The sequence below is a fragment of the Hyperoodon ampullatus genome, assembly GCF_949752795.1.
Source record: "Hyperoodon ampullatus genome assembly, chromosome: 8".
Classification (NCBI taxonomy): Eukaryota; Metazoa; Chordata; class Mammalia; order Artiodactyla; family Ziphiidae; genus Hyperoodon; species Hyperoodon ampullatus.
The window spans coordinates 28,744,659-28,771,487 of record NC_136921.1 but is presented as its reverse complement, the minus strand read 5'-3'; the positions used below and the strand labels follow the sequence as shown (position 1 = coordinate 28,771,487).

General features: G+C 39.5%; 1 protein-coding gene across 2 annotated transcripts in view; it reads left to right on the top strand.

Annotated features, from left to right (window-relative positions):
- PTH2R (parathyroid hormone 2 receptor) overlaps positions 1 to 26,300 on the top strand; it is a gene marked incomplete at both ends in the record, with an annotated part of 116,710 nt that extends 90,410 nt beyond the window's left edge. The window contains 4 exons of one of the 2 annotated variants that reach the window (XM_079710633.1): positions 19,178 to 19,272; positions 22,614 to 22,752; positions 24,800 to 24,841; positions 25,905 to 26,300. In XM_079710633.1, the coding sequence (XP_079566759.1) occupies positions 19,178 to 19,272; positions 22,614 to 22,752; positions 24,800 to 24,841; positions 25,905 to 26,300 (672 nt within the window). The remainder of the gene's footprint in view (positions 1 to 19,177; positions 19,273 to 22,613; positions 22,753 to 24,799; positions 24,842 to 25,904) is intronic. The other variant, XM_079710632.1, reaches the window with a different exon arrangement.
- Between the last annotated feature and the right edge of the window lie 529 nt (positions 26,301 to 26,829).

Sequence of the window (26,829 nt, the reverse complement as noted above, 5' to 3'; positions counted from 1 at the left end):
TGAAACAAAGAACAGTGGAGAAAAAAGTAAATCATAGGACATTTTCCATTGAAATAGTTGATTTTTATCCAAAGCTTTGTTGTTTATTTACAGATCTTAGTTACTCACATCACCAGTGTGGATGAGAAGTTTATTTGCTGAGGTTTCTAAATTGCAGTGTGAAACAGTGCAGTTAGGTGATTATAGAGGTTCTGAAAGATTCACCACTGATGAAAGAGAACCAGAAATTATGGTACACTCTATAAATTTTGAAGGAAACTTAGGTGGGATGCCATTTTCGTCTTCTAGAACTAATATTATGAGCAATGCGAAGCAAGAATTCTTAAATATTTTTCCAATATTACAACATCCATTTAATCTCAAAAATCACAGAAGAGATTCAAGAACACCTTTCTGTTCACTTAAAGTTACCTTTTTGTTTCTTTATTACAATTCAGGGTTATCTAAATTCCTTTTAAGGTTTCCTCACTTTACTGTGGAAACAGCCTGTATGGGAAGAGATGCACCTGGAGCCCTGGTCTCAGCACCTGGAATGTAGTACTCCTTCCTCTGAGCTCTTCTGTGTCCTGAAGCCAAGAAGATTGATGCTAATAATAACAACAGACACAGCAAAGTGCTTACCACCATTGGGCACTGATTTAAACACTTTATTTACATTGATTGATCTAATCCTCCCAATAACTCTAAATGAGGAAACTGCTCAAGGTCACTCAGCTAGTAAGTGGTGGAGCTCAGATTCTAATTTCAGGGTCAATGTCCCTACCTAGTGAGCTCACAGTAAATAAGGTGAGCTCTTATAATAAAGAGCTTACATCCCGCACTTATAATAAAAGGCAACATCCCTGATAGTCCATAGGAGACCCTGTCACTCATGCCTGTACCCCTTTATGCTCTTTGCCTTAGCCTCGTTGTTTCCCTTTCGGTTCCTTGAACTTGTCCATGACTGCCCCCTCAAGACTATTCTTCACTTTGCCCTGTACCCCTGGAAGGCTGGGATATGCTTCCTTCTACTCCTCACTTTAAATGTCACTTCTTCATTGTGGCTTTCTTTTTGCCCCCAATCAAAATTAGGTCATCTATTATAACCCCCAGAGCACGATGAGGTTTTTCTTTCTCAAGATCATCATCAAGTATAATGCTTCTGATTGTTGAATGTCCATCTTGGCCACTAAACTGAAAGGTTTTTGTGAACAAGAATCATATTTTTCTCAACTTCTGTATTCTAATGCCTTGTAATTTTCCTGGCACAGAGTGGACACTCAAAAAACACTTGCTGAAAAAATAAAACATACATACAAAGTAAATATTCTGGGAAACGGCAAGAGGGAAGAAGTGAAATAAGAGCAGAAAGCCAGTATAATTACAGAACTTTTGAGTCCATCTTACACAACCTTTTTATTTTCTAGAGAAGGAAACTAAAGCCCACACAGATAAAGGTCGCACAGCCAGTGTGACAAAACAAAGACTATAACCTGCATTTTTGGACCATGTTCTTTTCACTTACATTCCAAAGCATGTCAAAATTTTTTCTTGAAGTTATGGGAAAATAATCTTTTCAATTTTATGGCTACATTTATAATTTTTTATATGCTAACTTTAGAATAAAAGGTTTGTTTGTTTTTTAGTCTTGCATTTCATAGTATGGATGAATGTTCATAGGTTCTAACTTGAAGAAGTCATATCAAGAGGATTGAATTTCAGAGATAATCACAGACTTTAGTACAAATTTGGAAGGAACAACTTGATTTTGGAATCATAGAGTCTAAAATGGTAGCACTATGGTTTTCTGTGTTTTGTTCATATGTGGCAAAATTATGTTTAAGAGAATTAGGGTCATTTGAAACATTAATTTTCGTTCTGAAAATAAATGTCTCTAAATATAATTAATTATCACCCTCAACATCCTGCTGTTGATTTGAAGATGATTTTAAGTTCTTCTATATAGCATTAAAATATGAAAGGAATGGGCTTCCCTCGTGGTGCAGCAGCTAAGAATCTGCCTGCCAATTTAGGGGACACAGGTTCGATCCCTGGTCCGGGAAGATCCCACATGCCGCGGAGCAACTAAGCCCGTGCACCACAACTACTGAGCCCGCGTGCCACAACTACTGAAGCCCGCATGCCTAGAGCCCGTGCTCTGCAACAAGAGAAGCCACTGCAATTAGAAGCCTGCACACCGCAACAGAAGAGTAGCCCCTGCTCACCGCAACTAGAGAAAGCCTGCGGCAGCAATGAAGACCCAATGCAGCCAAAAGTAAATAAATTTATTTTAAAAATATGAAAGGAATATTTCCTAATTGACAATGGGACATGAAGCATTGTTTTGGTCTAGGCCTCCCAGAGCAGCATTAGGAGGAACAGTGTGCTTGGCCCACAGAGCAGGAGAAGCCACAGGCAGGGAAGGATGGATTAGAAGTGGTGAAGGTGAAGTTGGCAGAGGTGATAAATCCCGACCAAGCAGGACACTGCCCCCTGACACACGAGAACCTACGTTTTCACTGGTGTCAACCAGAAGAGACTATAAAACTGAAGAGAAATAAAACCACAGACATAAAAATACAGATTGTAAAATTGAGCAGACTTGCTCATGAGCATTTACAAGATGGTCTTGAAGAGGCCAGTAATATGGGGTGGAGAGAGCTTTGGTCTTAGCAGAAATCTGAGATCTTGGATTTACAGGTTAGGGAAAAGAAAAACAGAAACTCTGTGGTATTTGTCTTTACTTGTTTCCTTCATCCTGTCTGCTTCATCCCTCCATCCTTTCATTCATCATCCTCTGATGTGTGATCAAATGGTCTTTCTAGTCCCTGCTCAATTTCATTTTTACCAAAATGTCTTTTCTTTTGTCCCTTGACAGAGTTAAATCTCTTTCTATTTATCATTTGATGAATAAGTATTTTGGGGTCCGTTTTTTTGCTTCATGTTTTATCTCAAAACCTTTCCTTCATTAACCCTCAAACGACTTTGAGATTGGTATTTTCATTATTCTTAGTTTGAGTCCAAGAGCAGTTATGTAACTAGCTTAGGTATATATATTTAGAAAGTGCTGAAGTCAGAGTCAGGTTCAGGCAGCGTGGTTCCAGAACCCACAGTTTTCCCTGTTTGTGGTAATTGAATTTAAGCTCTGCCAGTGTTTGCCAGGGTGAGAGCACATACCCTGGTGCATGAGAGGATTGATTTAGGTAGTGCATGCAAGGTTATTAAGTAAAATCAATTAACATTGAGAATATTGGTCCCTCTCCAACCCTTCTGAACACATCGGAGGTCTCATTTTGATACTGGTCTTTAACACTTTTCTAATGTGTGTGGTGTCTTCCTTTGGGGGATGGAGGTGGGGGACAGGCAACCCAGTCTAGGTAAAATTTCATATGACTTGTTTCCATTGTATTTATTTTTACAGTTGCCTCTTGCTTGTAGCAGCTTCTATTGGTTTTCCACTGATGGTAATGATATGAAATTTAAATTTTAATAATTTAATAAAAGTGGATTGCTTGAAGAAGGGTATTAAGTAATAATAGTAGATGAATAATATTGATATGGCCAAAATCATGGTGGTGACACCCTAAGCCACTTGGAAAACACTGAACTAGATCAGTTCCTTTGACAATGAAATTTGGAGTTACTGCAAAAGGCCTGACCAGTGTAACCAGTGAGTGTCCACATGGTTGTGGGAGGTCACATATGTTTCATGTGTTCAGGAAGGTTAAGGGTATAAATGGACAGGTCATGTTTTCTGTGGCTGGAAGGATGGGTGCATCTGTGGAAAATACAGGAGATCAGACTGGAAGTGGATAGGGGTTGAATCATGATTGGATTCGTATTCTGTGATATAAGGACATTGGAATTTTCCTTAAAATTATGACATTGAAAGATTTTAAGCAGGATAGTGATCTGATTAGATTTGGGTTTTGGCCTTATGGGGATGGTGCCCCAGGCACAGGATGCTCCTAACCCTGGAGATGCTGCAGAGAAAATCTGTTCACCACAAGCTCCCAAGATGAAGAAGGATAGGCTGAGTCAAGCAAACTCAGTATCCTTCCCACATTCACTCATCAAATACTTCAACCCATCCCCTCCAGGGATGGAGACAGTAAGGGGGAGTGAGGAGCACAGACATGCACATCAATTGAGCTGCCTTCCCTGGAAGAAAAAATCAGGAACGGGGATTAAATGAACTAGTCTGGAGGTATGGACATCTGTCTAAGAGATCTATTGGTTGTTCACTTTTTTTTTTTTTTTGATTTAGTTTTGGCTGCATTGGGTCCTCATTGCTGCACGCGGACTTTCTCTAGTTGCAGTGAGCAGGGGCTGCTCTTTGTTGCGGTGTGCAGGCTTCTCATTGTGGTGGCTTCTTGTTGTGGAGCACGGGCTATAGCGTGCGGGCTTCAGTAGTTGTGGCACGTGGGCTCAGTAGTTGTGGCTCACAGGCTCTAGAGTGCAGGTTCAGTAGTTGTGGTGCACGGACTTAGTTGCTCCACGGCACGTGGGATCTTCCCAGACCAGGGCTCGAACCCGTGTCCCCTGCATTGGCAGGCGGATTCTTAACCACTGCACCACCAGGGAAATCCTGGCTATTCACTTTTTTTTTTTTTTTTTTTTTTGCGGTACGCGGGCCTCTCACTCTTGTGGCCTCTCCTGCTGCAGAGCACAAGCTCCAGACGCGCAGGCCCAGCGGCCATGGCTCACGGGCCCAGCCGCTCCACAGCATGTGGGATCTTCCAGGACCGGGGCACGAACCCATGTCCCCTGCATCGGCAGGCGGAGTATCAACTGCTGCACCACCAGGGAAGCCCTGGCTATTCACTTTTAAGTACATAATTCTATCTGACTGACTCTGACATCAATTATGATATTTTAAAGGTCCTCAGATTTCTATATGAGAGGTCATTTTCTTGATGCAGGCTTCCAAAGAAAGATACAGGAATTAAAGAGTTGCATTAAAATTGGAACAACCAGGACTTCCCTGTGGTCCAATGGTTAAGACTTTGCTCTCCCAGTGCAGAGGGCCGAGGTTCGATCCCTGATGAGGGCACTAGATCCCATATGCCACAACTGAAAGATCCCGCATGCTGCAACTAAAGACCCTGCACGCCACAATGAAGATCCCACGTGCCACAACTAAGACCCGGCACAGCCAAATAAATAAATAAATATTTAAAATTGGAACAACCATAAACAGTGTTAAACTAAGGTGAGCAACAAAGGGACATCAGTGCTTCAGCAGTTGGTGACCATGAGCAGGGTGACAGCAATCCATGTTTTTTTTTTCTTTTGATAGGAGTCAAGCCCATATCTTCAATTCATCTAAATCCATTCCTTTGTAGAGACCACAAACTCCCAAAATATTTCTCTGTACAATGTGTTGCTTCACCTTAGCTGAACTAAAATGCAAATGTGCAGTAAGAACTATTTTTTTAAAGGTACCAAGAAAAGGTAAATATCATCAATAAAAATGTAAATGTATTACTAATTTAATTACTAGTTTTAATGTATTACTATTTAATAATATACCTTTTATACTTGGAGGGTCGAAATCTCTTCCAGAGTTGCTTTTCTTATAGTATATACATATAAGCAACGTTTATACAGTGGGAGTGGTAAAATAGAAAATCCAGGATTCAGTCTTAAACCAACCCAAAGCTTTTATTAAAGACACTGAAATTGGAAATCAGGGCCAGTCACTCGCGGAGACGTTAGAATTTATGTACTTGTTTTTCTATAGGCAGTAGTTCATTTTCTGGTAGCTTCTCAAAAGTAAGCCATAGAATCAAAAAATGTCCATGTTGGGAAGCATTCTGGGGGACTCTTGCCTGATGTTAATCTGGCAACGCTATTGCAGAGATTTTTGAGCTTTAAAAAACCCTACAGAGAACTGATAACTGTGAGAGTTTATAGTTTGCTTTATATATATTGATGGATTTTAGGAAAATACAGGGCAATAGTCCGTCCCTCCTTCCCTCTCCCCTCCCCTCCTCTCCCTTCCTCCCTCCCTTCCTTCCTTCCTTTCTCTTTCTTTCTTTCTTTTCCTTCCTTCCCTCCTTCCTTCTTCCCTCCCTCCCTCTCCCTCCTCCCACCCCCTTCCTTCCTTCCTTCCTTCCTCCCTTTCTTCTCTCTTTCTTTCTTTCTTTCCTTCCTTCCCTCCTTCCTTCTCTTTCTTTCTTTCTCTTCCTTCCTTCCTTCTTTTTCTTTCTTTCTTTCTTTCCTTCTTTCTTTCTCTGCCTTCCTTCCTTCTTTTTCTTTCTTTCTTTCATTCATTCATTCTTTCTTTCTTTCTCTCTATCTCTTTCTTTCTTTCTTTCTTCCTTGTTATTGGTATATTTGCTTGTTTTTAGATGTCTACCATGGCTTATAGCACCACTGTGTACCCAAGCTAAGGACTAATGTCTGCGGTCAACAGGTAGTTTGTGGTATTTGTCATGGGCTTGCTCATTCTATGAATAACGGTCTAATTTGAATGACTAACTAAGTAGTGGCCCTTGAGGAGACTGCATGCTACTCGGAGTGCATTAAATGGAGAGCTCCAGACTTTCAATTTTTTTCTTATATATGTTTTGTTCCATGTACCTGTCAAAGGATATCTCAGGGAATTCTGGCAGATGGAATAAGATGGTACTTCTAATAAATTCCTTTAAGAAAAATTCTAAAGCAATATGTTTAAAAATTCATATCCAGTGCACTTTATAAAATATGAAAAGAAGGGGACAAACAGAACATAAGCTTCTCAGCTGCTGTTGAGTCAGTGATTCATTTCCGCCCAGTTGTTATTAAAGGAGGCTCGATCATGAAGCACAAGAAGGGAGCATGAGAGGGCTGACTGGTAAGGGAGAAGTTTTAAGTAAAATGGATAAAATTTAATCTCTGATCTTTGATGGAATTGCAAATACAAAATTTTTTTTTTACCCAGAGGAAAATCTCTGCTCCATAATCTCTTTCCTCTTCTAAATCAGTCAGCTATAGAACCTTGAGTGAAATTAAAGCTCTAACATTTACCCCTAAGTTATAAATTGAATTCCAATGGATAAGAAGTGAACTACATATTTTGTCTTCATATCTATTATACAGATAATCAAATTATAGTAGCTTATATAGATTAAGGAGTTTATTATCTATTATTTAAATGTTCAACATTTAGAATTGATACACATATAAACAAAGCAAAAATGTGTCTCATGTTCATGATATTGAAAAAGAAACCAATATATGGGGTGAGATGTGATGTATTCAGAGAATCTATGAGGGCAGCTAATACATAGCATCCCTCTTTACTGCTCAGATTCTAAATAAGTTGAGATATAAAACAAAGGAGGAGAGAGAGAAACAAAGCAAAACCCTTATAGCTGTTAGAGTCTGGGTTGGAAGTTGTGATCTTCGGTCTGTTAGCCAAGTGGGCCAGTTGAAGAACCCCATAATTAGGCAGGATCTGCCCACCCAGGCGCAGATTGCTGAGGGGCAGGCTCCTAAGCCTGGAGATGCTGCAGAGAAAGTCTGCTCACTGCAAGCTCCCAAAGAAAAGAAGGATGAGCTGAGTTAAGCAAACTCAGTATTTGTCCCATATTCACTCACCAAGTACTTCAATCCATCTTCTCCAGGGTTGGAGACAGTAAGGGGGAGTAGGGAGAACAGAAGTGCACATCAGTTGACCTACCTTCCCTGGGAGGAAATATCAGGAAAGGGGAGATAGCAAATCTTTCCCATCGTGTATCCAAAGTCATTGATGAAAATTTTAAGTGTAAATAGATAGTTTTAAAGATATTTTATAACAGTGGAATTTGTTGTACATAAATTTTGAGTTCTTTCTCTACTTATGTCTTTTGTGATAGACACCTAGAAGTGAAAATTCTACATTGAAGGAGGATATGCTGATTTACCTCAATATAAGTAGGGTTTAGAGAGTGCACGTTTCATTCACTCATTTATTCATTCACTCATTTAACAAATCTTGATTAAACACCAAGAACATGGCAGGTGCTGTGTGAGGCAATGGGGATGAGATGGGGGGGAACAGGCATCAATTTCTCCTTAAACCTAAGCATAGTGGGTGAGACAGACATTAAAATGTGACGAGTTCTGTGGTGGGGCTGGGGTGTGGGGAATAGCTTTTGAGAAGTGACATTCAGCTTAAAGCTTGAGAATGAGCTGTCCTAGTAAGGGTGAGAGAGTGGAGGGAGTAGGGAGAATGATCCAGGCAGAGGTGATTCTAGGAGCAGTCTCTGAGATGGCCTGAGGAGCCAGAGGTTTCATGGCTGAAATTTTGATTTTGAAACTCATCTGTGGTTCACTTTGAATAAATCTTTAAAAATTTAATTGAGAGAGACTCTAATGTTTATATCTGCATTATTTTAAAACCACATTTGCATAAAATTTAGTCTATGTGCTACTGGCTTATTAACAGCTTTAAGCAAAATTTTCCCTCCAAGAAGATTACTTGAGATATGCAAGGACTCTCTAAATGATTTTTTTTCTCTCTGAATATTTCATTTAAAAAAAATTTAAAAAATCTCACCAGAATGTGTTGTTCTTTTTCATTCCATTTCCCCATATATAGAGTCATTTTTCCTTCTGCAGACTTGGATCTTTTTTTAGAGCAGGATTTTTTCTTTTATGTCTTTATTGATTTGTTCTATTTATCATTTCCTTCAGAAAGATAAATAATCTTCATAATGACTCTGAATTCCGTGCTCTCCATGTAAGCATCTATCCCTCATCACAGAAGTCTTTGTTCTTCATCCTTTCATTAGGGAAGATTCTTCAAGTGTCTTCTAAATTGCTAAATCCACTTTCCTGCTCTGTTAGACCTAATGCTTAGGTTTCTAATACTGACTTTAAAACTGGGCTATAAGTTAGATTCTTTACAATCTTTTCTTAATCCATCCTGCTCTTTAAAAAATTTCTGTCTCCATCTCAATCTGCTATTAACTCAACTCTATTTTATGGACAGCATGGTGCAGTGGTTAAGAGTCCATGCTATGCATCCAGGCTGCATGGGACTCATTAGGGCTCTGCCACTTGCTGGCTGTGTGATCATGCATAGTTTGTGTAAGCTGTGACTCAGATTCCTCATTTGTAAAATGGGGGCAATATGCCTATCTCATAGAGCTGCCGTGAAGACTAAGCGTCAATTCACCTAAAACACTTAGAATAGTAAGTAAGTACTAAATAAGTTAGTTTCTAATTAACCTATATTCTATGCTTTCCTAAATTATTTATAATAATTTTTTGGAAATTCATTCAACTGTTACTGCGTGTATCAATATGTGTGTGTGCACGTGTGTGTGTGTATTTTGTTTACCTATCTTTTAAGGCAGCAAGTTCTATTTTTCTTAATTCTTAATTCTTTCCATAATCCACTTTGCTGTCCTTTGAATTATAAAACCAATGGACTGATTGGTGTGTGTCTTCTTTAATAAGTTTCTGAGAGTTTGCAGTATTTACTTAGTATGGTCTACCGACTTGAGTACAGTCTCTGGTCATGGGCATTTTAATATGGACAGAGTTTAAACTTGGCCCATCTGAAGCCATTTGTAATTCTTTATTTTTTCCAGGAATAAGGAATGGCAAATGACAATACCCAGCTAACATTGCTTCCACAGCACTGCCAGCTTCAGCTCCTAGCACTTGGTCCCTCACACAGTAGTTACACAGCATCACTCCCCACTATTTTCACTCCCAGCTGCATTTGTATTGCTAGGGAGTATAGTCTTAGGCAGAGAGGAATTAATGAAGCATGAAATAAGTTTGGCCATTCAGAAAGTAGCACTCATGTGATAGACAAGTAGTAGTTTCTCACCTTCTTATTGAAAAAGATTATGTGGACATGAATCAGGTGTTGTAGTGGGTGAGGATGAATGAAAATCCTCAACTCTCATGTTTTGCATCTTTTTATCCTCCTGAAAAGAAAGTATAAGATAGTGGTTAAGAGTGACATCAGCATCATGGCAGTGTGTGGCACTCTCTTTGCCTTTCCCCTTCAATCTACAACCAGTAAAAACATCCATAACTCAACAAAGGTGACTTTGCTCAACACAGCAGGACATCAGAGAATTCCACACATCTAAATGTGGGTGGGCTGAAACACATGGAAGAGGCAGAACCAGGCAGAACAGCAGAAGTGGTGCCTGTGATCCTGGACCCTCAGCCATGGTAACTGAGCCTGCAGACCCAGAGAACCTGGTAATATCAGGGGAAGCAGAACATATGACTCCAGCCTTCCAGCCAAAGTGGTGCCCCTGGCCAAAAAGATCCAGGCAACACTGACAGTGGGCCTATGACCCTGTCCTTCCAGTTATGGAGATGCCTATTACTCTGGCTCCCCCTGCCTGACCCTATCCACAGTGGCAGTGCCTATGAGCCTGACAACCCTGGACATGGTAAGGACACCTGGGACCCTGGCTACCAACCCTCTCCACCCCGTGGGGGTGGTAGTGGAGACTGAGCCCCTGGACATAGCAGAAGTACCCACCAACCCAATGTCCCAGGTAGTGATGCCAGCAGCAGCAATGCATTAATGACCCCAGAGGCACAAGCAGCGACAACCAGGGCAATGGATGACACCTCTGACAGAGGTAGTGGAGAGTGGAAAATGCTGATGCTCAAATATAACCAGAAGCAGCTCAGGTAAGAGACCAAAAACTTGTGCTATATCACCCCTACTAGAAAACAAGAGAGGCCTCTAGTTACTAATCTGTTGAATCTTTTGAATCAAGTTTTTTTTTTTAAAAAAGCTTTACCTAAAGAAGAAAGGTGTTCTCTACTTCCAATGTGCTGGCAGAAGAACAACTCATCAAGCTCAATGAAGAACCATGGTAACACTGTATCACAAAAAGAAAGCGACAGTTCTCCAAAAACCAAACTTAGAGCCACAGAATATTGCAATCTTACTGATAGAGAATTCAAAATAGCTGTCATAAAGAAACTCAGTGAACTAAAGGAAAATACAGAAAGGCAGTTCAATAAGCTCAGGAATAAAATTGATGAACAGAAGGAATGTTTTGCCAAAGAGACTGAAACTCTAAAAAAGAAACAAAGAGAAACTCTGGACATGAAGGACTCAATAAATGAGATGAAGAAAGCACTGGAAATAGAGCAGATGATATGGAAGAGAGACTAGTGAGCTTGAAGATAGGAATCTAGAAATGATATGGATAGAAGGGAAGAGAGAATTAAAATCTTAAAAAAAGAAGACATTCTTTGAGAACTATTTGACTTTATTAGGAAAAGCAGCATTATGTTAATGGGTATCCCAGAAGGAGAAGAGTGGAAGAAGGGAGGAGAAAGTTTATTTAAAGAAATAAGAGCAGAGAATTTTCCAAACCTGAGGCAGGAACTGGATATAGAAGTCCATGAAGCTGGGAGAACAACTAATTACTTCAATGTGAAAAAACCTTCTCCACAACACATTGTATTAAAGCTGTCAAAATAAATGACAAAGAAAGAATTTTAAAGGCAGCCAGGGGAAAACTGGTACCCTACAAAGTAACCCCAGTTAGGCTATCAGCAGATTTCTCAGCAGAAACTCTACAAGCCAAGAGAGAGTGGAATGATGTACTCAAAATATTGAAAGATAAAAAGTATCAGCCAGAAATACTCTACTGGCAAAGTTATCATTTAGATATGAAGGAGAAATAAAATTTCTCAGACAAACAAAAGCTGAGGGAGTGCATTAGTACCAGATTTGCCTTGTAAGAAATGTTGAAAGGAGCTGTTTTCCTAAACGAAAAGGTAAAAGTGTGCAAAACTTTGAGTAAGGTGATCAATAGAATCAGAAAATTGCAACTCTATATCAGAATAACACAGAGGTTAAAGGGGAAAAAAACAGTAAAAACAACTATAGCTATTTCAAGTTGGTCACAAACTCACAACACATAAAGGGATAATTTGAGATGACAGAAACATAAAAATGGAAGAGGAAAATACAGAAGTCATGTAGTCAAATGAAGATAAGATGCTATCAGCAGAAAAAGAACAATTTTATCTATGAGAATTTTAAACAAACATTATGGTAAACAGAAAGCATAAATCTAGAGCAGAGACATGAAACATAAAAAAGAGGAAACTGAGAAAATATCATAGAAAACCACCAAACTAAAATGGCAGTCAGAAACACAAGGAAAAAGAAATAATGGAGATATAGAGCAACTAGAAAATAAAAGATAAAATGGCAGTGCTAAGTCCTCATTTATCAATAATCACCCAAAATGAAAATGGATTCAATTAACCAATCAAAAAACACAAAGTGGCCGGATGGATTAAAAAAACATGACCCAATGAAATGCTGTCTCCAGGAGACTTATGTCAGCTTTAAAGACAAACATAGACTCTAGCGAAGGGATGGAAGATGATACTCCAAGTAAATGGCAGCCAAGAGAAAGCGGATGTAGCCATACTCATAGCAGAAAAAATAGATTTCCAGCCAAAAGAGGTAACAAGAGACAAAGATGGACATTATATAATGATAAAGGGGACAACACCAACATGCACCAAACATATGATCACCAAAACATATAAAGAAATTAACAGACCAAAAGGAAAAAATTGACAGCAACACAGTGATAGTTGGGGACTTTAACACCCCACTTACATCAATGGATAGATCATCCAGACAGAAACTTAACAAGCAAAACAGCAGCCATAAACCATTAGATCAGGTAGACTTAATAGATTTATACAGAACATTCCATCCAAATGTAGCAGAATACACATTCTTCTCAAGTGCACAGGGAACATTTTCAAGGACAGACCAAAAGTTGGGACCCAAAACCAGTCTCAATAAATTTAAGAAGATTGAAAAAATAACAGCATCTTTTCTGATGAAACTAGAAATCAACTACAAGAAGAAAGCTGGAAAAATCATAACTATGTGGAGACTAAACAACATGCAACTGAACAAATATTGAGTCAAAGAAGAAATCAAAGTAGAAATTAAAAAATACCTTAAGACAAATGAAAGTGAAAATACAACATGCCAAAATCCATGAGATGCAGCAAAAGAGGTACAAAGAGGGACGTTTATAGCAATACAGGCCTACCTCAAGAAACAAGAAAAATCTCATATAAACAATCTAACATTACACCTAAAGGAACTAGAAAAGAAAAACAAATGAAGCCCAAATTCAGCAGAAGGAAGGAGATAATAAACATTAGAGTGGAAAGAATGAATAGAAACTAAAAAGATAATAGAAGAGATTAATGAAACTAAGAGCTGTTTCTTTGAAAAGGTTAAAAAAATTAATAAATCTTTAGCTAGATTCACTTAAAAAAAGAGAGAAGGCTCTGATAAATAAAATCACAAATGAAAGAGAAGAAATAATAATGGATATCACAGAAATGCAAAGGATTAAAGTAGAATATTATGAACAGGTATATGCCAACAAATTGGACAATATAGAATAAATGGACAAATTTTTAGAATTATACAACCTTCCAAGGCTGAATCATGAATAAATAGAAAAATTGTAATAGACTGATCACTAGTAAGGAGGTTGGAACAGTAATCAAATCCTCCCCAAAATCAAAAGTCCAGAACCAGATGGTTTCACAGGTGAAATCTAGTGAACACTCAGAAGATTTATTACCTATCCTTCTCAAGCTCTTGAAAATATTGAAGAGGAGAGAATGCTTTCTAACTCATTTTATGAGGACAACCTTACCCTGACACCAAGGACAACACACAAAAACAAAACTTACACGCCAATATCTTTGATGAACATAGATGCAAAAATCCTCAACAAAGTATTAGCAAGCTGAATACAATAGTACATTAAGATTATCATATCTTATAATCAAGCGAGATTTATTCCAGGGATTCAAGGATGATTCAATGGCTGCAAATCAATCATGATACACCACATTAACAAAATAAAAGATAAAAATCATATGATCATCTCAGTAGATGCAGAAAAAGCAACTGACAAGATTCAACACCAATTTATGATAAAAATTCTCAATAAAATGAGTATAAAAGGAACATACCTCAACATAATAAAGATCATATATGACAACATCATAATCCCAGCTAACACATTCAACAGGGAAGAACTGGAAGCTATCTAAGATCAGGAGCAAGACAAGGATGCTCACTCTTACCACTTTTATTCAACATAGTATTGGAAGTCCTAGTCAGAGCAATTAGGCAAGAAAAAGAAATAAAATGCATCCAAATTAAAAAAGAAGAAGTCAAACTGATGCTACTTGCAGATGACATGATTTTATATATAAAACCCCCTGAAGACTCCACAAAAAACCCTGTTAGAACTAATAAACAAATTCAGTACAGTTGCAGGATACAAATCAACATACAAAAATCTGTTGCATTTCTATACACTAACAATGGACTAGCAGAAAGAGAAATTAAGAAAACAATCCCATTTACAATTGCAACAAAAAGAATAAAATACCTAGGAATAAATTTAACCAAGGAGGTGAAAAACATGTACACTGAAAACTATAAGACAGCCTGAAAGAAACTGAAGGCTATGCAAAGAAATGGAAAGATGTTCTATGCTCATGGATTGGAAGAAGTAACATTGTTAAAATGTCTACATTACCTAAAGCAATATACATATTCTGTGAAATCCCCATCAAAATCCCAAGGACATTGTTCAAAGAACTAGAATATAAAAATCCAAATATTTGTATAGAGCCACAAAAGACCCTTGAATAGCCAAAGAAATCCCAAGAGAAAAGAACAAAGCTGGTGATGTCACACTCCCTCATTTCAAACTGTATTACAAAGCTATAGTAATCAAAACAGCATGGCATTGGCAGAAAAAGAGTCACACAGATAAATGGAACAGAATTGAGAGACTAGCAATAAAACCACACATATATGGACAATTAATTTAAAACAAAGGGGCAAAGAATATACAATGGAGAAAGGATGGTCTCTTCAATAAATGGTGTTGGGAAAACTGAACAGCCACATGCAAAAGAATGAAAGTGGACCACTATCTCACACAACACACAAAAATCAACTGAAAATGGATTAGACTTAAATGTAAGACCTGAAACCACAAACTCTTAGAAGAAAACATATGCAATATACTCTTTGGCATTGGTCTTAGCAATATCTTTCTGAATATGTGTCCTCAGGCAAGGGAAACAAAAGCAAAAATAAACAAACGGGGCTACAGCAAACTAAAAAGCTTCTGTATAGCAAAGGAAACTATCAACAATAAAAAAGACAACCTACCAAATGGGAGAAGATATTTGCAAATCATATACCCAATAATGGGATTAATATCCAAAATATATAAAGAACTCACACAACTCAAAAACAAAAGTAGGGTAGAGGAGCTGAATAGACATACAGATGGCAAGCGAGCACACAAAAAGATGTCCAATGTCACTAATTATTTGGTAAATGCAAATTAAAACCACAATGAGATATCATTCCATGCCCATTGGAATGGCTATTATCAAGAAAAATGAGAAATAACGAGTGTTGGAGAGGATGTGGAGAAAAGAGAACTCTACATATTGTTGGTGGGAATGTGAATTGGTGTAGCTACTATGGAAAACAGTATAGAGATTCCTCAGAAAATTAAGAACAGAACTACTATATGACCTAGTTATTCCACTTCTAGGTATTTATATGAAGAATGCAAAGACACTAATTCGAAGTATATGCACCCCTATATTCATCACAGCACTTTTTACAATAGCCAAGATATGGAGATAACCTAAGTGCCCATTGAATGGGTATAGAAGATGTGATATCCATATCTATATCTGTATCTATATATCTATATCTGTATCTATCTATCTATCTATCTATCTGTCTATCTGTCTATCTATTCAGACACAATGAAATACTACTCAGCCATAAAAAGAAGAAATCTTGCCATTTGTGACAACATTGATGGACCTTGAGGGTATTATGCTAACTGAAATAAGTCAGAAAGACAAATATTGTATGGTTTCACTTACATGTGGAATATAAAAACAAAAACAATACCCCCCCCAAAACAAAATAAATGAACAAACCAAATAAAAACAAACACCTAGATGCAGAGAACACAGTATTGTTTACCAGAAGGGAAAGGTGTGAGGAGGATGAAATGGGTAAAGGGGATGGATAGAAACTACCTTTTGGTAGTGAGCATGCTGTAGTATATACAGAAGTCTAAATGTTGTACACATGAAACATATAATGTTTTAAACCAATGTTACCTCAATAAATAAAAAGTTAAATTTAATTAAAAAATAAAGGTAGTGGTTAAGAATTCACAATACAGACTCACATAGGCCTGATTCAAATTCCAGCTGATAGCTGGGTAGTCTAGGTCAAATCAGTTAATCTCTTTGAGCTAGAGTTTCTTCATTCATAATAAATGGGCATAATAAAAATTCCTGTATCATATTTATGTGAATGTTTAAACTAGACAGTGTTCAATAACTAGTAGCTCTTATTAGCCTGAAAACATCCTTCTTCCACAATTTCACAGCACAGCTCTGTCCTTACTCTAGGGTATGGGGCTCAAGACCCAGCCCCCAGTTATTATTATTTTTTTAGTCTTTATTGGAGTATAATTGCTTTATATTGTTGTGTTAGTTTCTGCTGTTTAACAAACTGAATCAGCTATATATATACATATATCCCCATATCCCCTCCCTCTTGCGTCTCCCTCCCACACTCCTTATCTACCCCTCTATGTAGTTACAAAGCACCGAGCTGATCTCCCTGTGCTTTGCGGCTGCTTCCCACTAGCTATCTGTTTTACATCTGGTAGTGTATATATGTCACTGCCACTCTCTCACTTCGTCCCAGCTTACCCTTCCTCCTCCTCGTGTCCTCAAGTCCATTCTCTACGTCTGTGTCTTTATTCCTGTCCTGCCCCTATGTTCGTCAGAACCATTTTCTTCTTCTTCTTTTTTTTTAGATTCCACATACATGTGTTAGCATACAGTATTTGTGTTTCTCTTTCTGACTTACTTCATTCTGTATGACAGTCTCTAGGTACATCCACCTCACTACAAATAACTCAATTTCATTTCTGTTTATGGCTGAGTAATATTCCATTGTATATATGTGCCACATTGTCTTTATCCATTCATCTGTCGATGGACACCTAGGTTGCTTCCATGTCCTGGCTATTGTAAATAGTGCTGCAATGAACATTGTGGTACATGACTCTTTTTGAATTATGGTTTTCTCAGGGTATATGCCCAATAGTGGGATTACTGGGTCATATGGTAGTTCTATTTGTAGTTTTTTAAGGAACCTCCATACTGTTCTCCATAGTGGCTGTATCAATTTACATTCCCACCAACAGTGCAAGAGAGTTCCCTTTTCTCCACACCCTCTCCAGCATTTATTGTTTGTAGATTTTTTTGATGACGGCTATTCTGACCAGTGTGAGGTGATATGTCATTGTAGTTTTGATTTGCATTTCTCTAATAATTAGTGATATTGAGCATCCTTTCATGTGTTTGTTGGCAATCTGTACATCTTCTTTGGAGAAATGTCTAGTTAGCTCTTCTGCCCATTTTTGGATTGGTTGTTTGTTTTTCTGATATTGAGCTGCATGAGCTACTTGTATATTTTGGAGGTTAATCCATTGTCAGTTGCTTCATTTACAAATATTTTATCTGATTCTGAGGGTAGTCTTTTCATCTTGCTTATGGTTTCCTTTGCTGTGCAAAAGCTTTTATGTTTCATTAGGTCCTATTTGTTTATTTTGGTTTTTATTTCCATTTCTCTAGGAGGTGGGTCAAAAAGGATCTTGCTGTGATTTATGTCATAGAGTGTTCTGCCTATGTTTTCCTCTAAGAGTTTTTTAGTGTCTGACCTTACATTTAGGTCTTTAATCCATTTTGGGTTTATTTTTCTGTATGGTGTTAGGGAGTGTTCTAATTTCATTCTTTTACATGTAGCTGTCCAGTTTTCCCAGCACCACTTATTGAAAACCAGCCCCCAGTTCTTGTAGGAGGCTGTGAAATTGGTGAGAGTTGCCTATGGGGTAGTCAGTGGTAGGATGGCCAACAAGGTGGTGGGAATTCAGGGCTGATGCAGATAATCAACTAGATTGGGGAGTGGGGCACATGAATCACCCAATACAAAAATTCTCCAAATTCCAGAAATGATTGGAGACTCTGCAGGATAATTTATCCCCAGGAATGCAGAGTTGATGGGTCCTCTCTTCTAGCTGTTGCTCTGGCATTAACAGAAACCCACTCTTGGCAATCCACAATTCCATTATTCCTAAGTACTAGCGTTTCCTGGACTGTAAACATCTCCCTGAATTAAGGGACCCAAAGGGTTCGGGCTTCTACCTCCTTATGACCCCTGACCTGGAGATCTTTTCTTCCTCTTCATTTTGGACCTCTTCACTGATCCTTGAGGCCCTTGGCTATAAAATGTCTTATCCCACCAATACTTTCCCTTCCCTCCCCCTTTTTTTCTTTGTTTCTTTGTGGTACGCGGGCCTCTCACTGTTGTGTCCTCTCCCGTTGCGGAGCACAGGCTCTGGACACGCAGGCTTAGCGGCCATGGCTCACGGGCCCAGCCGCTCCGTGGCATGTGGGATCCTCCCGGACTGGGGCACGAATCCGTATCCCCTGCATCGGCAGGCGGACTCTCAACCACTGCGCCACCAGGGAAGCCCTCCCTCCCCCTTTTAAAGCCAGAACGTGATTGTCTGGTGGTGCCCACACCTCAATTTAATTGCCTACACTGAGACATTTTCTTATACAGCATCTTACCTGGCTTTTTTTTTTTTAACCTTGTATACTTCACCCAGTGCTTTTCATACATCATAAGAGAGATATCATCCCCAAAGCAACCCTATTATTCCTCTCCCTAAAATAGATACAGAAGCTGGGAATTCATTTCAAAAAGGGCTGTCAATTACATTTGTATAATAACTATTATCCTTTATCCAGCAAGTCTGCCACAGAACTTCTTCTGAACTTTGGTTTGGAAATTCCCCATGGATTCTGGCAGATTATCCTCTGGTATTTCTAGTTTCTAGTGCTGTTGAAATTTTATCTCTTTGTGTTTTCATGAGGGCAAATCAAGAATACCTATCTTTCCAATATCTTACCTCAGATTTCCTCATTCACATTTACAGAATGGGTAATGTTCAGTCTTTGAATACAAAGAAGTGCAATTTATGTAAATTTTAACAAACAACTTGAAGACTAACTTAATAATTCTTTGTAATATTATCTTCTCTTTCAGCTGAATTTTATTCTGTTTCTGAATACCGTTAGAGTTCTGGCTACCAAAATTTGGGAGACGAATGTGGTTGGGCATGACACAAGAAAACAATACAGGTAATTCCAGGACAGACATCCATCAGAGGAAATATTTTTGTTACTATTTAGAGTAAAGGACAGATAACAGTTGATCTGAAATGTCTCTAAGAGACTAAATTGTGAGTGTGTATTTTCGTTTGGTTTAATTGTGCTTGTGCTATTTATCAGAATAGTATATATATTTTAGGAAAATATAAATAACAACATACCTTCCCAATATGCTTAAATTCTAAATATATTTTAAAAAATCTGTTCTTAGCAGCAGGGATTTTACCATTAACTATGTAACCTATGTAACTATGTAATCTCTTGTTGATGATCTTGGCAGACAATTTCACTTGCCTTCTTAAAATAATGTCATAACTGAAAAAAATCAAGAAAGTGTATTTGCTATATTGTTTCCAATCTTCTCATCAAATTGGTACCTCCCAAATATTGATTTTTTAAAATATAAATTTATTTATTTATTTATTTACTTTTAGCTGTGTTGGGTCTTCGTTTCTGTGTGAGGGCTTTCTCTAGTTGCGGCGAGCGGGGGCCACTCTTCATTGCAGTGCGCGGGCCTCTCACTATCGCGGCCTCTCTTGTTGCGGAGCACAGGCTCCAGATGTGCAGGCTCAGCAGTTGTGGCTCATGGGCCCAGCTGCTCCGCGGCATATGGGATCCTCCCAGACCAGGGCTCGAACCCGTGTCCCCTGCATCGGCAGGCAGATTCTCAACCACTGAGCCACCAGGGAAGCCCTCAAATATTGATTTTTAAGAACTTTCAAATGTACTGATGGAAGGAGGTCTATTATTCCGTCTTTGCTGAAGAAAAGGACAAATTAAGTATTTATAATCATTATCAAACTATCTTAAGAATGTGTCCATTTCTCCCAGTGATCATTTTGGAAGTTCTGAATCATTTTGTAAGTGGCTTCTATCCACCTGATCATATGCACCACTAGTCAGGTGCATGTGGATTCGTTTTTGTAATCCCCAAACAAGAGTCTATTTCTTTCTGCCTCACATTGTCATGAAATGCTATCGCAGACACAGAAAGGAAGAAATCATAGTCAACATTTCAATCTTCTCTCACAAGCATTCTCTAAGTCCTTTGTGGAATCATTCCCGTGCACCGTGTAGGCAGCATTTACTGTCAGGCAGAAAAGAGTACAGATACAGATGGACTTAAGTCTAGAATAGGATGCACAGTATGAACAAACCATCAGCTGCTAGCTCCAGTTATTTTCAATATGCTGCAAGTGATAGTATTAAAATCATGCCTGTGTTTACAGTGAAGGGTCTGTGCTATACCAGAATAGCTTGTCTCATGTCACATTCCATTGCTGAAGACAAAGGTCAAAGGATGATAAAAAATGGAAAATGTAAGTAGCCTTTCATTCTTCTTCATAAAATGAAAAAGCGCAGTGGTGTTTGAAAGCTAATTATTTCTCTAGTTCTGAATCAAGGCTACTTATTTCTCTCATTCTGAATAAAAACTACTTATTTCTATAGTTCTGAATAAAAGCTACTAATTTCTAGAATTTCCGAATGATGTGAAATTATACTTTCAGTAGAAAGTTGCTCAAGAGATTTGAGAAACTCTGGAGAGAACAAAGAGTGGATTATCTTTTTTTTTTTTTTGCGGTACACGGGCCTCCCACTGTTGTGGCCTCTCCTGTTGCGGAGCACAGGCTCCGGACGCGCAGGCTCAGCGGCCATGGCTCACGGGCCTAGCTGCTGCGCGGCATGTGGGGTCTTCCCGGACTGGGGCACGAACCTGTGTCCCCTGCATCGGCAGGCAGACTCTCAACCACTGCACCACCAGGGAAGCCCAGAGTGGATTATCTTTAAACCGAGACAGAATAGACAGCTTATTTTCAAAAAAAAAAGAAAAAAAGTAAGTAAGTAGGGAAAGAAAGAGAGAGAGAGAGAGAAGGAAAGAAAAAGAAAGAAAGAAAGAAAGAAAAAGGGAAAGAGGGAGAGAGGGAGGGAGAGAGAAAGGAAGAAAGAAACTGAAGGAAAGACTAGTGAGGAAAGGAAGAAGGTTACAATCGTTTGAGATTACTGGGGCATTAACGATTCTTAGAAAAAGAGGGATATTTGAGAAATAAAGAAGAAGCCTGATTTGGCTGTTTCTTGGATAAAAAATGCAAAAAAACAAAACCTAACTAGAAAATGATGTGCTTGGGTCATAGACTAGCTCTTTATTGCTGCAAAATGAATTACCACAAGCTTAGTGGCTTTAAAACAACACACTGGCTATTTCATGGTTTCTGTTTGTCAGAAATCTGGGCGTGGCTTAGCTGGGTCCTCAGCTTCTGGGTCTCTTTACAAGGATGTAATTGGGATGTCAGTTGGTTGGACTGGGGAAAAATCCACTCTTAAGCTCACGTGATTGTTGACAAGATTTATGTTCTTGCTGGGTTGGTCAGATGCCACCTCTCCTTGCCACATGGGCCTCTCAGTAGAGCAGCTCACAACTTGCTTCACTGAATCAAACAAGGGAGAGAGTCTACTACTAAAATGTATGTTACACTCTCATGCAACATAGTCACAGAAGCAGCATCCCACCATCTTGGCCATAACTGATTGGTTAGAAGTAAGTCCCAAGTCCTGCCCACACTCAAGGAGAGAGGATTAACAAGGATGTAAATACCAGAAGGTCGGGAATCATTAGGGGCCATGTTAGAGTCAATCCATTATATTGGAAACTGGGATTCCTCTAAATACACAAGAAAATGTGTATGAAGAAGCAGTTAAAGGAAATAAAATCACATTGCTTAGTTTGTAAACAAACAAACAAACCTACAACTATAGATAATTTGAGATAGAATATTTGACAGAGAATATTTAGGGAAGGCAAGAGGTATTGACCACATGTAGCTCATAAGAAAATACGAAATGATAAATGAAGATACAAGTGTAAGAAGAGAGCAGGGAGTAGTTGGTTCTAAAATGAACAGAACAAGCCAAAATGCTGCCTGTGAAAGTAAAGACAGTTATTGAGGATGGAGGTGGTACCTCTTTAAGTCTCAAACATAGAAGTTAAAGAAGACTTAGGACAGGAAAAAAAAAAAAGGCATTTTACAATTTTATGAAAATAATATCCCTTAAGCAAGAAGAGTGGAAATGAGATTAAAGAGACTTAGGGGATAGCAATCATGGGAAGAGAGAATAAACTACCTGATTTAGTATAGAAGTGACAGGAAGAAGAGGGAGAGGAAAAAAAACTAGCAGAAGCAGTGGATCCAAAGAGATGGGGGAACGTCAGCCCCTGTTAGCTCTGCTAAATAAGCTTTATTTTTTCCACCAAGCTGTCTCTATGGAAAGGCACTCTACGTTGACTAATTAAAAGGCTTGCCATTCTATTCCAGGAAACTCGCCAAATCAACGCTGGTGCTGGTGCTGGTCTTCGGAGTGCATTACATCGTGTTCGTGTGCCTGCCCCACTCCTTTGCTGGGCTTGGGTGGGAGATCCGGATGCACTGTGAGCTCTTTTTCAACTCCTTTCAGGTAGAGAGTGCTACTCGTAATTTGATTCCTGTATTTTGCTTTTTTCCTTTCTCTGCCCCTCCCTCTGGCTTTCACACACCTGTCTCCCAAGGGCCAGGAAAGGGGCTATTTTCTGGCACCTGCGCATTTCTATCCTGCAGTGGTCAGTCAGGTTAACCTCTGACCACAGCAGGAGCTGTTTCTCACAGACAAGCTCGGGCTATGAGACAAGAAAGCACATTGTTGTAAAATATGTGACACCTACAGAGCAGGAATCTGTGTGTGTGTGTGTGTGTGTGTGTGTGTGTGTGTGTGTGTGTATGGAAAGTCAATGAAAGCAAAAGAAGGGATAGGCAGGGGAGAGAAAAAAAGAGAAAGGGAGACAAGTAAGAGGAAGAGGTTGCTTCCTTATATTTGATCTCATTTGAAAACATGATACAATTATCCCTCACGTGGAGGTTACAGGCGCCTCCTAACTCTTCTTCCTGCTACTCTTTTGCTGCCACCTCCTGCCTTCAATCTAGAATCCATACAATAGTCTGAAGAATCTTAAAAATAAATCTGATAGGGCTTCCCTGGTAGCGCAGTGGTTGAGAGTCTGCCTGCCGATGCAGGGGACACGGGTTCATGCCCCAGTCCGGGAAGATCCCACATGCCGCAGAGCGGCTGGGCCCGTGAGCCATGGCCGCTTAGCCTGTGCATCCGGAGCCTGTGCTCCGCAACGGGAGAGGCCACAGCAGTGAGAGGCCCCCGTACCAAAAAAAAATAAAATAAAATAAAAAAATAAAAATAAATCTGATAATGTCACTGAACTGCTGAACATATCCAGAGGCTTCTCATTGCAGTCAGAATAAAATCCAAATGCAGTTTCCTGGTGTGCACAGCCCTTCCTGGCAGGGATCCTGCCCAGCTGTGACCTCACCTCACACCATGTTCCCTGATGCCCACTCAGTTTGAGCCACACAGCTCTTCCACAATTTCTGTTCCTCAAGTTCATTTCTGCCTCAGGGGTTTGTACTTGCTGTTTCCTTTGCCTGGAATGCTCTTCCCTCTAATATTCACATGGCCTGGCTTCTTCTTCTCACTCAAACCAGCTTAAATATCTCCCCCTCAGGGAGGTCTTCATTGAGTTCCCGCTTTGATAGATCATCTCCATCTTCTTTTTCAATACCACTTGTTTTGCCTGCATGGCCTTTATCTTATCATCTTATATTTTTCTCCTGTGGCTATTTGTTTATATTTTAATTAATTAATTTATTTTTACTGTGTTGGGTCTTCGTTTCTGTGCGAGGGCTTTCTCTAGTTGTGGCAAGCAGGGGCCACTCTTCATCGTGATGTGCTGGCCTCTCACTATCGTGGCCTCTTTTGTTGCAGAGCACAGGCTCCAGACGCGCAGGCTCAGTAGTTGTGGCTCACAGGCCTAGTTGCTCCGCGGCATGTGGGATCCTCCCAGACCAGGGCTCGAACCTGTGTCCCCTGCATTAGCAGGCAGACTCCCAACCACTGCAGCACCAGGGAAGCCCCTATTTGTTTATATTTTATCTATCTGTATTTCCTACTAGGATGTAAGCCCTAAGAGAACAGGGACTTTGTCTGTCTTGATTAAATTGTTTATCCCTGTCATGCTGAGCATTTCACACTGTATAAACTCAATAAATATTTTTGAATGAGTGAAAAAAAAGTTTCTGTGTGTTTTCACCATATAAGACCCTATGTCTGTAGTTTCCAGCATTCACAGTGTAAAAATTTCACTTACTAACTGGGGGAAGTTCTGTGGTCCTGGGGTGGCAACACATGAAACGAATGTAACAGAAATCAGTTCTTCATGTATCTTGGAGTGTTTTATTTAGTTATTTGGTTCAGTTCACACCAAGGAAAGATCTCAGACAAATTTCATGTGTATTTAAGGATTTTGAAATACTAGGAGAGATAATTTGCATAATTTTCTGGAGGAATCATTAAAAAAGAACCCAGTTTTTCAACTTATGCATTCTGGCACAAGACACTTTAGTGCTGTGATCTTCATAATTAAAATTAATTAATTAAAACATTCTATTTTCTCCTCCAGGGTTTCTTTGTGTCTATCATCTACTGCTACTGCAATGGAGAGGTAAGTTTGAAGGAACCCCATACCTCCTGCAGGTCTAGCTCCAAGTAAGCTCATAAATGGCCATCACAATGTGACCAGAATCTCTTTAGAATCCTCAGGGGTTACAGGACAGAATGGATACAGAGAAGGGAGATATTTTAATCATAAATTATTTTGAGAAAGGGAGAATTCATGTAAATAAGCCAAGGTCTTCTTCTTCCAGCACTTTTCAATGTCAATTCAGTTGCAACCCTTGATATTAAAAACCCAACTTAACTGGAATGCAGATTGATACTTGCAAGGACCGTGAACTTCATATTCCAGTCAATGCTTCAACTTATGTTTTAAGTTCTATAAGAAACTCAAATATAACTTTCCCTGGGAATAATCCATTAGAACATTTTGACATTCTTTAAACTACAAGATGGTGATGGGACAATTTCAGTTCATTTAGGAGTTGGCTGGAGAGAAAGAATGGTACCGATCTTTTAGGTGACATCAGCTTACCAGGTTTCCACTGCTTCCAATGGAACTTTCAAAAAGCTCCCTACTGGAAAGTTGCAATAGCAGAATTGAATCTTCAGCAGCAAGAATGGAAACAAGAGCCCCACCCTACAACGAATGCCCCTTGCAGCACCCACTTTTCACCATCCAATCCTTTTCTCAATTTCCCTCCTTCAGTATGCCCATGCAGAGCGATGGTGTTACAGTTACATTTCCAGCTGAGTACCTTCCATGCCCTTCCACAGCCTTAGCTGGCGCTATTTATCCCATTTCCTCCTCCAACCCTGTGTCCTCTTTTCCTCTCCCATGAGTCAGATATATGTACTGGCTGCATTTCAATATGTACTACAGTACTGCACGATCTGGGGTTGGTTGAATCCACCAATGCAGAACCCCAGATATAGAAGGCCAATTGTGAAGTCATAGGGGATTTTCAGGGGTCAACTGTATATATAAAGTCCCTGGCTCACAGTGGAACCTTAGTGATTATTACTATCATTGAAATCAGGCAGACATCCATCTAACAAGGTTCCAGGGTCTCTGATGGTTTCTGATGCACAATACGGTCCTTGCGGTTTAGGTTCAGTCGGAGGTGAAGAAGATGTGGAGTCGGTGGAATCTCTCCGTGGACTGGAAAAGGACGCCCCCATGCGGCGGACACAGATACGGCTCCGTGCTCACCACCGTGACGCCCAGCACCAGCAGCCAGTCGCAGATGGCGGCCAGCACGCGCATGGTGCTCATCTCCCGCAAAGCGGCCGAGACGGCCAGCCGGCAGCCCGACAGCCACGTGACTTTACCCGGCTACGTCTGGAGTAACTCAGAGCAGGACTGCTTGCCACACTTGATCCATGCAGAGACCAAGGAAAGCGACAGGAGGCAGGGAGATGCGATTCCAATGGAGGAGTCATCCACGCCATTAGAATTTAACCCAGACCCCGAAGGAAGCAAAGGAGAAACCGAGGATGCTCTGTGAATCAACATTTGTGTCTTGAAGGAGCTGATCCATCTGGCTGTGGCAGAGGAGCTTGGCCAGCGTCCCTCTGCTTGAGCCCCAGAGCTGAACAGTCAGGGTTCGAGTGTTCACAGCCTTTTTAGGCTCCATGAATTGGCTCCTGTAAATACTAAAGCCACAAAGGGAGAAGTGTCAGTGGAAAAATTACCTTATTTTGGCATCACGTTCTCTTCTGAATTGATGTGTAGTACTTGCTCTGTGATTGTTCATTTTTCTGCTACTTTTGGGTAGAACAAACGTTTCAGTTGCTCGACTCTAGTTTTCTCTCATAAATATCACTCGAAATATGATAGAGATCATTTAGTATGTGTCATTTTCTTTTTAACAAATTAGTATTCTCTTTCTCACTTTAAGGGACCTCTATCATTGCATTCATTTAGCCTGTGCATCGGAGCAATTAGGATCTGAAAATGTACGTTGAAAGATTAAAGATCTTGGAACAAGTACACACTGGAAAATAAGCTGGCTGGACTTTGTTAAAATAATAAAT